We start from the raw sequence: 16,727 nt of genomic DNA, 5'->3' as shown, positions 1-16,727 counted from the left end.
ACACACACACACACACACACACACACACACACACACGCACCAACACACAGGGACAGACAGTATTGATATTTTCTGCTCATCCGCTTCGAGTGGCTGACACACAGATACACACACGTTCTCACGCACACACAGCGTGTATCAGACCGGCTCAATAATCCATTGTTGTTTTGGGTAATTCGAATGCCTTCATAGTTCGTCCATAGAAAAACACCGGATCATTATTCCGTTGTTTGGAGCTACTCGATATGTTTTATGTGACAGTATTTGTTGCTTTCCACCTTGATATCGAGCGGCCGGGAATCGGGCAACTTTTAAGTGGATTAAAAACGGTGTTACCGGGAGATGTTTCTTTAAAGTTTCCAGAGTATTTTATTATCGTGTTATAAAGAACAGCGACAGCATGTCAGAGCATTCTCAAGCGTTTTAGTATTCCAGTCCCCCTGAAAAGGTGGAGACCGATGATGACAAGAGCGGCCTCAACTCAGATTAATACCGTAATATTTATTGCAAGTCTTGCATTTATAAAGGTAGCCCAACAAATAATAAATTCGGCATTATAACCATGTTTAGAGTTAGCTTAAACATGGTTATAATGTTTAAGCTAACTCAGAGTTAGCTTTAACATGGTTTAAATGTTTTAACTTTTAATTTTTTTAAATGTTTTGAAAATTTTACATAGATTCTTTGGGTATTTTACATTATTTGTTGGGTATTTTACATTGTTTGTTGGGTATTTTACATTGTTTGTTTGGTATTTGACATTGTTCGTTGGGTATTTTACATTGTTCGTTGGGTATTTTACATTATTTGTTTCGTATTTTACATTGTTCGTTGGGTATTTTACATTATTCGTTGGGTATTTTACATTATTCGTTGGGTATTTTACATTATTCGTTGGGTATTTGACATTATTTGTTGGGTATTTGACATTATTTGTTGGGTATTTTACATTGTTCGTTGGGTATTTTACATTGTTTGTTTGGTATTTTACATTATTCGTTGGGTAATTTACATTATTCGTTCAGTATTTTACATTATTTGTTGGGTATTTTACATTGTTCGTTGGGTATTTGACATTATTTGTTGGGTATTTTACATTGTTCGTTGGGTATTTTACATTATTCGTTGGGTATTTTACATTATTCGTTGGGTATTTGACATTATTTGTTGGGTATTTTACATTGTTCGTTGGGTATTTTACATTGTTCGTTGGGTATTTAACAATGTTTGTTGAGTATTTTACATTGTTCATTGGGTATTTGACATTGTTTGTTGAGTATTTTACATTGTTCGTTGGGTATTTGACATTGTTTGTTGAATATTTTACATTATTCGTTGGGTATTTTATATTATTTGTTGGGTACTTTACATTGTTTGAAGCAGTGGATTTGTTTAAAAGTACACACAAAGTGATGGAAGTAGTTGTGTAAAGAATGCTTCAGAGATTTTAAAGAGAGATTCAAGCCTCGCCCGCCGTCTCCCAACACGGGCGCGCTTGTTGGATTGTCGGTCTCGTAATACGTCACCCCGGTGTTTTTAGAAGCTGCCCTCCTTAGCGTTGACATGCAGGTCTCAGAAGCCATTGCACCTATCAGACACGCCCTTTCCCTGGGAGCATACGCCGAGAACCTTCAAGTCGCAACACCGCGTCCTCGGCGTATCCTCGAGTAACGTCACGGAGAAGGTTTCCTCGGCCTCCTCGATGCGATCAAAGACACCGCCTCGCCCTGAGATCACCCCACGGAAAAAACACGTACGTGATGTCCTTTGTGGAAGGAGTAAGATGCTACGTCTCCTACACGGTTCAGCATGACTCCGTATTCATAAATGGGGAAGTGCTTTTTTCTACGATCACTCCTTGGCGCTCTCTTCTTGTACCTTTGAGGAAGTAGCTTTGATCTAGTCGCAACCCCATAGCCGGTAATAAGAGGCCGATTTCTTCCAAGCGGCGCATCTTTTGTTGGTTGAGCAATTGGCGTCTTGCTGTTTGTTGTCCGACTGCATTTTCCCTTTCAGCGCGCGGACGGCCGCCACTGTTTGCATTCCAATTGTTCGCCGTTCAGTGAGTGGGGAAGCTAGAGCGTACTACTTGTGGGCGAGAGGAGGACGGTGCGGATCTCTTTGGTTTGGGCTCTGGAGGTTGTGGTAGAATTCAAACCCGGTTACACGCAACGAAAAATAGCAATTACAGCAATTTTTGTGACAATTTACAGTTTTTTTCGATTGCTAAACGACAGCGGGCACAACTGGAGTCACATGTGCAAAACTCTAACTACAGTCTGCACAGCAGCAGTTCATGTGGACCAAACTCTAGTTTGTTTTTCATTGCTTGAACACAGTTTTCAAAACTCTAACACTTATCCCATGACTTTAACCACAACCTGCACAACACTGAGGATCTACAGCACTTTGTTCAAATGCTAACACACTGCTGTCAAAACTGTGAACCACACATTCAAAACGGAATAGAGTTCAGCCTGGTGCCTTTCAAACACTGATGATTGCAATTTCAGCTGAAAGGCTAAGCAGGTGTCTTGTTTTAGACTTGTGAGTGAACACACACACATATATATATATATGTATATATATATTACAGTATATATAGGTAGAGCTCAGAAAGACTCATTTTGGAAATGGAACAAGGAAGACGTGTTCGTGGAGGGAGAAGGGTGGCAGGGAGAGGGGGATGCGTGGAGGAAGACAAAGAGCTGTTATTCCAGATGAAATAAGGGCTCCACTTATAGACCATGTCATGTAATGTCGTGAACCAAGTGTTTGGTCACCACCCACATGACCAAATGTCTCTTTTGGAAGCCATGCGTGCCGGATGTGAGGACACGAGTCCAGAGGACTGCCAGGGATGGATAAGGCCCTCCAGAAGGTTCTTCCCCAGGTGGCAAGAGAGAACATGAGATGTGATGTTGATGACAACATGTGGCCTGATGCTAGAGGCAGGATTAGACCCTCAATTATTTGTTCGAATTACAGTATGTACTTTTAGTTTCTACCTTTTTTTTCTCATTACTGTAATTCCGTAAATTACTACAGACTATTGAAGCAAACTGCTAATTTTCATTTACCTTAAAGAATTGTTATGTTCTAAATAAATTCATAAATCATGTGAAAGAATGTCACTCTTTTCTTTGAAGAAAATATTACTTTGTTTGAAGTCACTGAAATTGTTCAAACTGTAAAGATGAAAAGTTAGTATTTTCTGTATTGGTGTTTGATGCTCGTGTTTTTACTCTCAGTGTACTCTGAGTGACAGTGTGTGTTCCCTCAGTGAGGGTTGTGCAGAGTGTTTGGCTGCATTGAGCATGTTTTGAATCATGTGTTAAGAGTTGTGTTGCTTGGAATGACTTTTGCAGGTGATGTGAACTGTTTAGCTCAGGTGACTGTTGGTAGTGCAGACTGTGGTTAGAGTTTTGCACATGTGACTCCAGTTGTGCCCACTGTCGTTTAGCAATCGAAAAAAACTGTAATTCGATATCACTCGAGTATGCAACAATGGTCTTATTTTCTTTTTCTGTTGGTCTCCCCAATTTCATAACAGCCTTGTTTGTGAACTTGGCCAACATGTGTTCTCGAGTCTAACCAACAGGGTTTTGAAACGGTTCCACATATATGAGCCCGAGGGTCGGTGAATTCCTGCAGCTCAAGCGAGAACACGCAGTTCTGAAATTAAAACATGAAAGTAGCCACAATTAGGGTAACAGGATTTTCACATGACAACAAGGGTATGATAAAGTGCTTCTGGGCAGTATAACTGACTGGGAATCGAGGCAGAAAGCCACAACTTTTGATGATGGAGGGATGAATGCTGGGTTTTGACCCTGGCATTGGTTAGGTTATACCCTTTGAAAAAAACACACATTTCACTGGGATGGTTGGCTCCCATTGGGCCTCGGCTACATTACAAATCCATGTTAATCTCAATGTTGATCAGCTAACACTCACATGTGTCACTGAACATGAAATAGGGATTATGAAAGAAAGAAGGGTGAAACCGACATAAACACAGCTCATTATCTCACAACGATTATTATCAGTTATGATCGTGAGATTATTGCCCATATCACATTCTGCTAACTCCTTCTAATTTGCCTCGTTTAAAAGGAATATTACATCAGTTCCAGTGGGATGTCGTTCTGTTTTTGGTCAGGTATAGAAATATAAACAATGAAGCTCTTGTTTCTTTTGCTACCTTGTGTTTATTACTCATCTACTACTTCTGCTCACTGACTTGTATGTCAGCCGTACAAATATTGGTAATTCTCCTTCAAACCCTACCTGCATTCAGGTCATATTAAAGCACAAGGAATGTCCCATGATTATTATTTGTTTAATTTAGATTGTTTTGCCTGCGTACGTCATGTGCACTTTAAGAGAAGGCTGATATTCTCGTGAAATGTCCAGGTATCCCTATAAGAAAAGTGTGTGTGTGTGTGGGGGGGGGGGGGGGGGGGTGATCAGGGGAAAGATGTGATGTAAATACAAGCAGCCGATCCAGAAAGCCCGAGGCTCAGGCAGAAATACCAAATTGTATTAAGGGACATCGTCCCTCACTCCCCAGTATGTGTAGCTAATCCGGTTTCAGCGATGTTCCATTACCTCAATTACTATCATCTCACCCAGGGGTGGACCCAGCCAAGGACACCTCCAGAGAGCCACGATGGATGGAAGGAGAGGGGGGGGGGGGTACTTAAAGAACAAAGAAAGTAAGGGATGGAAAACTATTGAGACGTAAAGACAGGAGGAGGCGAGCGATGGAGAGGGTAGACAATACAAGGGGAACACATGGTGGAGTCCATATGAGGCCCAGTCAGATAATTGTGGGTCCGACCAAGCTCTGGCATCCATCTTTGTTTCCCCACTTTTGTAAGAGAGGAGCGTCGCCGTGGTGATTAGTTATTTCATAAATTAACCGTAAAAAAAATAGGGACATTTAACCCTCCTGTTGCCTTAGGGTCAATTTGACCCCATTCAATGTTTAACCCTCTTGTTACCTTTATATTTACTGACATATTTTACCCTCGGGGTCAATTTGACCCCAGCAATTAAAACCTCCAGAAAATTATTAGAAATAATATTGTTTTCCAAGTTTAAGTGTGAGGTACTTTATGTTTGTTTGTTGACTACCTAAATAGCCCTTTAAATATATAAAAAAGTTGATATTTCTTATATGTTTGACACAGTGAAAAACAGCCTGGGGTCAAATTGACCCCAAAGAACACCGACATTAAACATTGAATGGGGTCAAATTGACCCGAAGGTAACAGGAGGGTTAAATCATTTTACACAGTATCCTCAATATATATATTCAATATTATTACTATTATAGCGGACAAGCCTGACGACAAAGTGTATGATCACGTCCAGAAATGTAATTTGTAAGCAAACAAATGTAAAAAATAATCTTTTGGGAAAATAAATCTGTTTCGGTCGAGGCATTATGACACAAATCAAAAATGTGCATTTGGTCCATGATGCAGTTTGAGACATAAAAAAAAAAAAAATGTTTTCAGAGCATTTTAGCCCAGAGAAGAAAAAAACTTAAACCCCTCTCCTGGACGTATCGTGTGTCTTGTCGGTTTGCACTGGCTTATTTCACTTTTTTTTTTAACAGCCATCAGATCAGAGCACTACACACACACACACACACACACACACACACACACACACACACACACACGCAGGCAGAGAGGTGTCGTGAAACACGAGCCGAGCTGCCTTCCCCGCCTTCCTCTCCCCCATCTCGCACCACCACATAAGTGTCCAGGCGATGCCCTTGGCCTAATAGGGCTTAATGCATGTGCGTGTCACTGTAGCATGGCCGGTATTGAGTTGGAGGACATTTGTGGAACTGTGTGCGCATGTGTGTGTGGAGTATGTGTGTGTGTGTGTGTGTGTGTGTGTCTCCCTCCAGGCTGTATGGCTTTGACATTTACCCCAGGTAAAGAACCGGATGCTATTATTTACCCCCAGTCCTCCCTCCCTCCCTCCTTCCGCCCTCCTCTCCTTTCCCTACTTAACATTCCTGCCGTCTGCAAACTTTAAAAAGTTGCAGCAGGTGTGTGTCACCTCCGTCTAAACCAGAGGGATTACTCCTCCTTATCTCATCTCTTTCTTCCCCTGTTCCTCCAACTATCCGTCTTCATCGACCGTTCTCCAGTCCGCTTCCTCACTTCATTTTTCCACCTCCCGGTGGTGGAGAGTTTGCCTAATGAAGTGGCTGATGGGAGTATATTACAGAGAGACAGAGTGTGGCGGTCGCCTACTCTAAAATCCATTAACCTTACAGTTTCAATCAGTGAGCAGACAAGTCTGAGCTGGGAGTCCAAAAAGGAGCGTATTAGCTCAAGAGTTACACTGTTGTGCCTCTCGCTTATTTTACTCAATATTTTTGGCTCACATTTTTTATTTATTTCTGAAGTTCTTTTCGCTCTGCTGACGACATCCTACACGCAGACGCTTTGCTTTCATCAGTCGACGGCGTGTTTTCTTGGGTGTAGAAGATGAGATGGAGTCACACACCCGGAGCCCTTCTCCTCCTCCTCCCCCCTTTTTTTTTCAATGCATCCATTTCCACACGTGTATGAATAACATTTCGGGGGTTTATTTGGACTCCAGTGTCAGAATCATCACTACCTCACATGGAGAAAAAAGATGTGTTGTTTTGCAATTTGCAATCCCAGTTTAACCAAAAGTTGACCCCCTCTCGTTGGATTGTATGAAAGAAGGTGCACCTTCAGGGGATGGAGGGCTTCCTTCAAAATAATGTTCACGGGAAACATACCGTTGGATATTAAGCTCTCTGTACATTTACATCCATTAAATGTGTACAATAACGTAAAGATCAGACTCTAACTCGGTCACGTTCGTGACAGGGGGCATTTTCCAGTTTAAAAAAAAATGACAGTCTTTTATTTTTCAAAATAAGAGAAACGCAGAGCCCTCGTACGTGTTGGATGAATGACGGTTCCCATGTCGCAGCAATGTGTACCTAAAGGATGATTGCTGTAGAATACTGTCAGTGTCCAGGATTAGAGTGGTTTACAGAGGAAAAACAAAAAAATAATGAATCAATAAATGCAAATGGTATTCACAGGTTAGACCCGATGCAGGTGGCAGCAATTAGCGGTAATTGGTGGCGATTTTAACGATCCATAATTTAGCTGCCTTTCCTAATCGTCGGTCACGTGGAATACAAGCGCACGCGCGTGTGTGTGTGTGTGTGTGTGTGTGCAGAAAGACGGGAGGGGATGGTCACAAAAAGGAGGAGTAAAATCAGTTGGAAGAGACAGGACCCCGTCTACACACAGGCCATTGAACACAACACACCAAACATAATCCTGATGAATGCAAATTGTGTCTTTTCGGTGTTAATGTGTGTTTAGAAGGGAAATTACATCTCTTTTTAGCACTCACACACACACACACACACACACACACACACACACACACACACACACACACACACACACACACACACACACACACACACAGATGCTCCCATTGCAGATATGTTGTGTTGAATCTTTCATTTTTTTTTCCTACCACAACCTCTTTGACTCCTTCTGGCTATTAGGGGTAAATTGCAGTGTGCAGATGTATAAAAGCTTCCACGACATCCTTTTAGCATCACTGCTAATTTGTCATGTTTGTTTTTCTGGTAATTAGCAAAGAGATTCGTCCTATTTTGTGTGTATTATTTTTTACTATCCACCTTACTGAAGTAAACGTTGTTTTTTTTGGGCCATTTATTGTTCATGACACCGTACAGCAAAATAGCTTTTTACCGAAGAAAAAAAAGAGATAATTAGCATCAATATTGCGAGCCCTAAACGACAGCCTTATTCAGATTTCGCGATCATATTAAAACGCATTTAAAGTGTATTATGTACTGCGACTTTTGACGCGTCGATATAATTAGTCATCACATAAATAAACTGCATTTCCACCCACGCCTACCCGACATTTACGCGCATCAGCTCGAAGCAGGATTTGAAATGAATGTCAAATATTTGTAATTTCTTTCCCGCAAATTTGATCCGGACAGATATTCTTGGAAACGATTTGAGGGTAGTCTTTAATGGCGCGACGAGGTAATGAAGTAATTTCTGGGGTATTAGTGCTGTCTGTCAGTATTTGAGCTCTTCTGCGTGCGACTCCCGGCTCGTGAGTCTTGATTTTAAAGCTGAGCAAAGTGCATATTCATATTCCAGAGCGGCGGCACTTTACTTTCCCGATTCCCAGCCCGCTCCGTTCATCGCCGTCGTCGAAACGGCGGCCCCCGAAATCACAAACGTCTTGACTCGTTATGTACTCGAGTGTATTTTACTTTGATTGTGAGCGTTCGTGTATGAATTTGCTTAATCGTGTAAGGCTCTGAATGGCAGCGACGGCGGGGGAGGGGGGAGGGGGGGGGTGGTGTTCTCATCTAATCTGGTAAACGAGCCGATGGCCGTCCGTTCGGTCCCACTAATGAGATTACACGTGCGCCGCGGGGTCCCTCCGTAGGTCATCATCGCAGAGGCCATTCAAAGGCAATTATTGTTTTAAATATTCCTCTCATCGTCCGCTGAAAGGGGCGATGAGAGGAAGAGAAGCTCGCCGGCCGACTGCAGGGGTTTTATTTTTTCCGCTCTCCGGGTTGGAGCCTAAACGTTCTTACACTGTTTTCTCTTTTCCCGAGGCGTCTGGGTGTTCTGGGGGAGTGTAAACACTTCACGTGAGAGAATGTGACTCGAATACGTTGGACATGAATAGACTTGCATACATTTGATACTTATTCTTTTTTTGTTGCCAAAATACAAAGTCACATCAAAGGGAATGTATTTACTGATAGGGTCCCAACCTCCCAACCTCTTGAAAAAAGAATTCATAGTGGGTCAGATTTTTTATTATCGTATATATATATATATATATGAAACAAATTCATAGTTGGTCAGATATCTTTTTATTATCATTTATAAATATATATATTTATATACATATATACATATATAAATATATATATAAATACATATATATACACATACACTGTATATACATATATATACATACATATATATACATATATATGTATATATAATCATATATATACATACTGTATATGTATATATATGCTGTCGATAGAGTCAGAAAGCAGCAATTAAAAAGTGTAAATGACTCTCTTGTGTTCCCTGAGTGTTTCTTGTGTTTATCAGTGAGCCTCTGTTCTGGTAGATCAGTAGGAAGTGGTAGTCTGCCGGGTAAGCCCGTTTCTTTGTTCTCCTGCTGACAATGGAGGACTCACAGTCAGTCTAAAGGGAGAAATCATGTCCTAGAGCAGTCTGGGAGAAAAACAAATACACACACACACACACACACACTAACACAGACTATTTCTCACATGCTACTCATGTGGGGCATGACCTCAATAACAGCTACTTTTGTATTTGGAAAAGCCCTCAACACCATGCGCCAGCCACTCTTAAAAGCTGTAACAGTTCGGCCTCAGGTTCCAATGAAACAGTGGCTGAAAGTTGAAAAGAGTTGCTCGGACTCCGTTCTGTACGCGGTGCTGTTATGCAACCGTGTGGACATTTCCTAAATTAACAGCATTGCAGGATTTGATCTTTGATTTGCATTGTCACGACGTACAGTAATTCCAATGCTATCGGTGTTTAATGGATATGTATGATGGAGTTCCTCCTAACCCGATTCTTTCTTCTCTTCTCTTCTCAGGTAAAGAGGAGCCGACCACCTACACCTGCACTACCTGTAAGCAGTCGTACGGCAGCGCCTGGTTTTTGCTGCAGCACGCTCAGAACACCCACGGCTTCCGCATCTACCTGGAGGGTGATCACGGTAGCCCTCTCACCCCGCGCATGGGGGGGCCGTCCTCCCTGGGCGGGGGCGCAGATTGCCCCTTGCAGCCTCCTCTTCACGGCCTCCATCTGCCACCCGACGCCAGCCCCTTCAACCTCCTGCGCATGCCCGGCTCGGGCTCTGGTGGAAGGGAAAGTGTCGGAATAGGGTGCGTGATGGGCGCCATCGGCGCCGCCGGCGGGGGCCACCCTCAGCGTTTCCCTCCCACGCCACCCCTCTTCAGCCCCCCTCCGAGGAACCACCTGGATGCCCACCACCTGAGCCCAGAGGAGCTGGCGCTGGCAGCCCACCACCCGAGTGCCTTCGACAGGGTGCTGCGCCTGAACGCCCCTCTGACCCTGGACGCCCCTCCGACAATGGACTTCTCGCGGCGGCTACGAGAGCTGGCGGGAAACAATTTAGGGTCCACTCCCCCACTGTCCCCCAGCAGGCCCAGCCCCATGCAACGCTTGCTCCAACCATTCCAGACAGGAGGAGTGAGTGGAGGAGGTGTAGGGGGCACCAAACCCCCGTATCTCGCCACCCCACCCCCTCTCCCCGGCTCCATGCAGTCACCCGTGGGTTCTCAGACCACTCCCACCACCCCTCTCCCCTCCGCAGGTGCGACGCCCTCCTCCGCCACCCCGTTGAAATCAAAGTGTTGCGAGTTTTGTGGCAAGGCCTTCAAGTTCCAGAGCAATCTAATAGTGCACCGGCGCAGCCACACGGGAGAGAAGCCCTACAAGTGTCACCTGTGTGATCACGCTTGTACTCAGGCCAGCAAACTGAAACGCCATATGAAGACACACATGCACAAGTCGTCCTCGCCAAACACAGGCAAGTCAGAAGACGGCCTCTCGACCGCCTCCTCCCCGGAGCCGGGCACCAGCGAGCACCTGGGCAGCGCCAGCAACGCCCTGAAGTCAGTGGTGGCCAAGTTGAAAAGCGAGAACAACCGCATGTTGCGAGAGAACGGGGAGGAGGAGGAGGAGGAAGAGGAGGAAGAAGAGGAGGAGGAGGAGGAAGAGGAGGAGGAGGAGGAGGAAGAGGAGGACGAAGAAGAGCGGAACCGAGAGAGGGCGGCCAGGAGGACCAGCAACAGCTATCACTTCGGCTTGACCCTGGAGGCGCCGCGTCAGCACGAAAACAACGGCTGCATCGGGAGCCGGCTGGGAGGAGTCGCCGACGAGGGTTCCATCCCTCGCTCGCTTCCCGAGGTGATGCAAGGGATGGGCCTGGCCGCCAGCATGCACCACTTCAGCGAAGCCCTCAGCGCACACAAGCGGAACGCCATGGCCAAGGAGAACCACCTTCACCTTCACCACCACCTCAACCAAGACCACCACCACAATCGCGAAATGTGCGACGGGAACTCGGTGATGGAGACGGACCGCGGGGCGGAGGGCTCCGTCTCGACCGTCAACGGACGGGGAGCGTCCCCGAACGAGTCCGCCTCCGTCGGCCTCACCAAAAAACTGCTTCTGGGTAGCCCCACTCCTATCAGTCCGTTCTCTAAGCGCATCAAGCTGGAAAAGGAATTCGACCTGCCCACTCCCACAATCCCTAACACAGATAATGTCTACTCCCAGTGGCTGGCTGGCTACGCCGCCTCACGACAACTCAAGGACCCCTTTCTGAACTTTGGGGACTCCAGACAATCGCCCTTCGCCTCTTCGTCCGAGCATTCTTCAGAGAACGGCAGTCTGCGTTTTTCCACCCCTCCGGGGGAACTGGACGGCGGGATGTCGGGCCGCAGCGGAACGGGCAGCGGGGGCAGCACGCCGCACCTCGGGGGTCACGGGCGACCCAACTCCAAGGAAAGCCGCAGGAGTGACACGTGCGAGTACTGCGGCAAGGTGTTCAAGAACTGCAGTAACCTGACAGTACACCGGCGCAGCCACACGGGGGAGAGACCCTACAAGTGTGATCTGTGCAATTACGCTTGTGCCCAGAGCTCCAAACTGACTCGCCACATGAAGACTCACGGTCAGGTGGGCAAAGACGTGTACAAGTGTGAAATTTGTAAGATGCCCTTCAGTGTCTACAGCACCTTGGAGAAACACATGAAAAAATGGCACAGTGACCGTCCTTTGAGTACCGAAATAAAGTCAGAGTAGAAGGCCGAACTAGTGGGACCTTTTCCCCCCCCACAGCTATGCCCGCCATTAGTCCCCTGTTGATGCCCCGCCCCTTGTAGAATTACCCCAACCCAAACACTCCACTTTTGCCAGTCTGGTGGAAGATTAAGACCATGTGCTCTGCACCAGCACACCCTGTTTCCATTACCCATTGAATGCATGATCTGTATAGGGGGCAATACTCTTGCATTGAAGCGAAACTTCGAGCCTTTTCTCTTGTGCAATAATTTACATGTCGTGTACTATTTTCCTTTCTTTTTTTTGTTGAGTTTTTCCTTTTTTCCATTTTTAAGAATTAGTCAGCATGCATAGTATGTTTTTGCTAATCCCAACAAAAAAAAGTGAAAAAAAAAGAAAAGAAATTAACTTGTCCCTGGTTGGTTAGTTGTTGAGTAAATGTGTTGCTGTTTTTCTCTTGTTCGGTTTTTTTCTTTCTATTCTTCAAAAAGAGAAAAGACAAGAAAGATACATCCACGCTGCATACATTCTGTCACACATATCATGTACAGTTTTGTTTCGTGACATGGAAAAAGTGAACAGTCTGTGACCCTGGAAATGCACTCATCCTGATCTTTGTAAAAGACAGCATGTTCCCACGGGGTTTAAAAAAAAGAAGAAAAAGAAAAACATGCGTTAGCTTGATAACTAAACTGAAAGTAATAACAGCCTTCACAAATTCTTTCAAAAAGACAAGGGTGTGCTAAGAATTCAATTTGTACTATCATTTGGTAGAATAAGAAAGAGTGCCTTTGATTTCTCTCGACTGCATTGGCCATAATCTTATCTGGTATAAGTTTGGGGGTCACACTAGATCAAGCTAAAAAGGTTTAAGCCACCGAGGAAAGGTCCTTGCATCAAGCACCTGACTGCTCAAATGGACTGTGACAATTCATGATGAAAGATCAGAGAATTCTCGTTCATCATCATTTAGCTACCTATTACATGTTCAATAGGCTATCTTTAAATATGTGGATTTCATGGCAAGCATGGTGCAAGCAGTATTGTGTATATCTGAATTATTTGTGGTTTTTGTTTTATTCCGGTAAGGAGGTACTTTTGAGAAAAAAGGTAATCTGTAATGTACAATCCTGAACTTTGAGGGGTTACGGCTCACGTCGCGTATCTAACCCTCGTTCAATATGTCAGTGTGTGGAAACAATGCATAAAGTAATATATGAACTCCACGTTGAGGCTAACTTTATTTGAGAGCATTCAAATAACTTTGTGCTAGACCGACAGAGAGCTACACAGAACTGGAAGCTGCGTACGTATTACGGCGATCGGAGGCAATTTCTTTCACTTTGCTTTTTCAAAAAAAATTCAAAAACAGGGTTATTAACCACGAATTACATTTACAAACAAAAAAAGAATTGCAATAAAATATCTCTATTCCAGGCTCTTAAAAAGAGTGAATGTGATGATTATAATCAGTATGCAGAGGCTAACGCGGCGCTCATTTTGTATCGTCTCCGACCCAAAAGGAAGAGTTCTTCTTTTCCCTCGTCCAGTTCCAGTCGAGCACACGTCGCACTGCCCGAGAGCGAACACCAGACATCTCTCTCTCTCTCTCTCTCTTGCGTTTTTACCACAGTGACGCAATGTTGGTCACACGGGTTGAGTCCGAAAGTTAGATTTCCACGTATAGGACATGAAGTGCACTGTTTCAATTTTCCCAGTTTACAAGTTTTACGCAGAAGGGGAAAGAAAAAAAAATTGCTGTTGAAATGCTGTCAGATGACCAGAGTCCCATTGTTAGAAGCAGTACAAGAGGAGACCCATAATCTGTTGCCAGCAACTCCACCCTCATATACCTTGACCTTTGTACCCTTGCCGTTTCACCTTTGACCATTTGTCAATTTGTTACCCCCCCTCCCAGAAACCCCCAGTGCTTAGCACGGGCTGAGTTTTCACCCTGTCGGCAAGGTCTGTAAAAAAAAAGAAGGTCTGAGTTACGGATGCTCCTACGAGGAAACAGAATGGAGCGCTCCTAGGCCACGGAATGGAGCGCTCCTAGGCCACAGAATGGAGCGCTCCTAGGCCACACAATGGTGTGCTCCTAGGCCACAGAATGGAGCGCTTCTTGGCCACAGAATGAAGCGCTCCTAGGCCACACAATAGAGCGCTCATTGGCCACAGAATGGAGCGCTCATTGGCCACAGAATGGAGCGCTCCTAGGCCACAGAATGGAGTGCTCATTGGCCACTGAATGGAGAGCTCCTAGGCCACAGAATAGAGCGCTCCTAGGCCACACAATAGAGCGCTCATTGGCCACAGAATGGAGCGCTCATTGGCCACAGAATGGAGCGCTCCTAGGCCACAGAATGGAGTGCTCATTGGCCACTGAATGGAGCGCTCCTAGGCCACAGAATGGAGTGCTCATTGGCCACTGAATGGAGCGCTCTTTCGCCACAGAATGGAGCGCTCCTAGGCCACAGAATGGAGCACTCATTGGCCACAGAATGAAGCGCTCCTCGGCCACAGAATGGAGCACTCATTGGCCACAGAATGGAGCGCTCCTAGGCCACAGAATGGAGCACTCATTGGCCATAGAATGGAGCACTCATTGGCCACAGAATGGAGCGCTCCTAGGCCACAGAATGGAGCGCTTCTAGGCCACAGAATGAAGCGCTCCTAGGCCACACAATGGTGCGCTCATTGGCCACAGAATGGAACGCTCCTAGGCCACAGGAGAACACTTTTAAGGAGCTGTATTGTGACCTAAACATCCGTAGACCTTGCTGGCTAGACGACAGACACTTAAATATTGTTGGTCACCCTGCGAGAATCTTGTTTTTTTGTATTAATCTTGCTTTAATTCTAGATATGAGAAATAAACATTTTTTTTACAGATGACACGTCACTATCTTTTAGGGGGAAACTGTATTTAAGTTTTGTTGTCGTTTTCTCTTTTCCTCAGCGTCTTGGTGGTGTTCAAGACTCAGATCACAGTATATATGATAATGATGACAACAACAAAAAAAGACGAAAAAACAAACAAACAAAAAAATCTGTGATGGTTTTGTATTTTATTTTGCCTTGGCTCTTCACAGCTCTTCAGGTTGAAATACAATTTGCATTGGGGGAAAGGATTAAGATTATATATGAATATATAATAAAGAACTTAAAATATAGGAAAATGCACACTCATGTCGGTTCCTATGCTTAAACACATTTATGGTCTACCTTTTCTGTATTTCTAGAATTGTATTTGAATTCAATGTTCACTTAGAGTAGGCACTATAGTATTTATATTGAGGCTCGTATTTTTAACTGTTGCTTGTTCTCTCTAAAGGTATTTACCATACCTTTTTTTGGTAGTGGAAAAAAAATGCCAAGCTGCCACGGTATATTTTTTTAATTTGGCAGGATAATATAGTGCAAAATTATTTGTATGTTTAAAGAAATAAATGGAAAAAAACCCCACAAAAAAAAAAAGCAGCTAAAAGTTATGTGGCACCGGGAGGCATCGCGGGCCATCAGATGGCCGCCGTCTCCTGTTCCACAGAGGTGGTTGTACATATCTTCTTTGTTTTGTTTTGGTTTCGGACCCCTGACCCCCCGACCCACCCACCCCACCCCTGCTGCCATTCTTGTATGCAGTAATGCAAGCTGACGTCGGCCTGTTCTGTTGTGTGCTTCTGTCTCTCTCACCCCTCTCACCTGACTACATTCCAACATCAAGAAGAGAGGGAAAAAAACGAAAAAAAAAAAAAATGAAAATAAACGTCATATGCAGTACATGGATTTACGAAAACAAGCGTCAAAAAAATAAACACATAAAAAAAAATATTTAAATGTTTTTGCAGTTTTTTTTTCATTGCCAAATACTAAATGGTGCTTTATATTTAGATTGGGTAAATTTTTCATATGCAAAGCATATTTAAAAATGACCCGGGGGACGAGGAGAAGCCTGCTTGAGTTGAGACTTTTTGTAAATGGCAATGCAGAATATTTTGTTATCAGCCTTTTCTATTCCTATTCTGAGAGCTGTTTGTTGTAACTTGAACTTGAACTTTATGTTTTACTATGGGAGTTACTATTTATTATTACCGTACGCTCTGTTCAAAACAGAGACATGGAATGGATCTTTAGTTTTGGCTTCCTTTCATTTATTTTTTGGTTATAATATCATTTTGGATTCATTTGGTTTCTTTTGTAATGGTGGCCCATGGTCATTGGACAAACCTAGCTCTTCGGTTTTCTGTTGTACTTTTTCGGGGTCTCTGTTCAGTTGTATTGGGAAAACCACTGTCTGTGTTTTCTGGCAGATGTCTGCATTATCCTGTTCACACACCCATTTTGTCCCTTTATCGAAAAACAATTAATAAAAAAAATGAAAGCATAATGGCACTTGTCGCTTATCTCCACTGTGTGTGTGTGGGTGCATGAGTATGTGTGTTGTTACTCCTGCCCTCCGGTATTATCTGCAACTGCTCTCACCTTCTTAGAATTACCATCACTTTAATTTGTCTATCGTAAATATGTATTTCTCAGAGATAACTTCAAGTCACCATTCACAAACATGCAGTTCAGGGTGCATAGTCCTGCCCCCCTAAATCTCTATAATGGTGTGTGCATGTGTGTGTGTGTGTGTGTGTGTGTGTGTGTGTGTATGTGTGTGCTTTAGGTGTTATTGGTGACCTGCCAGGGCATATTCTTCACATGCTTTCTCTAATGAGGCCTCGGTGTCTCACAGTGTTGCTTGAACCCAATGAACTCAGTCCTCCAACCCCTGCC

The 16,727-nt window shown here is 44.2% G+C and overlaps 1 protein-coding gene across 1 annotated transcript in view; it reads left to right on the top strand.

The window, feature by feature from the left end:
• Positions 1–16,335, top strand: part of bcl11aa (BCL11 transcription factor A a) — a 57,539-nt gene extending 41,204 nt beyond the window's left edge. The window contains exon 3 of the mRNA XM_056436196.1: positions 9,730–16,335. Within this exon, the coding sequence (XP_056292171.1) occupies positions 9,730–11,969 (2,240 nt within the window). The 3' untranslated portion in view covers positions 11,970–16,335. The remainder of the gene's footprint in view (positions 1–9,729) is intronic.
• Positions 16,336–16,727: the final 392 nt, after the last annotated feature.

The sequence above is a fragment of the Pseudoliparis swirei genome, chromosome 17 (assembly GCF_029220125.1).
Source record: "Pseudoliparis swirei isolate HS2019 ecotype Mariana Trench chromosome 17, NWPU_hadal_v1, whole genome shotgun sequence".
NCBI lineage: Eukaryota > Metazoa > Chordata > Actinopteri > Perciformes > Liparidae > Pseudoliparis > Pseudoliparis swirei.
This window is presented reverse-complemented; position numbering and strand designations above follow the sequence as displayed.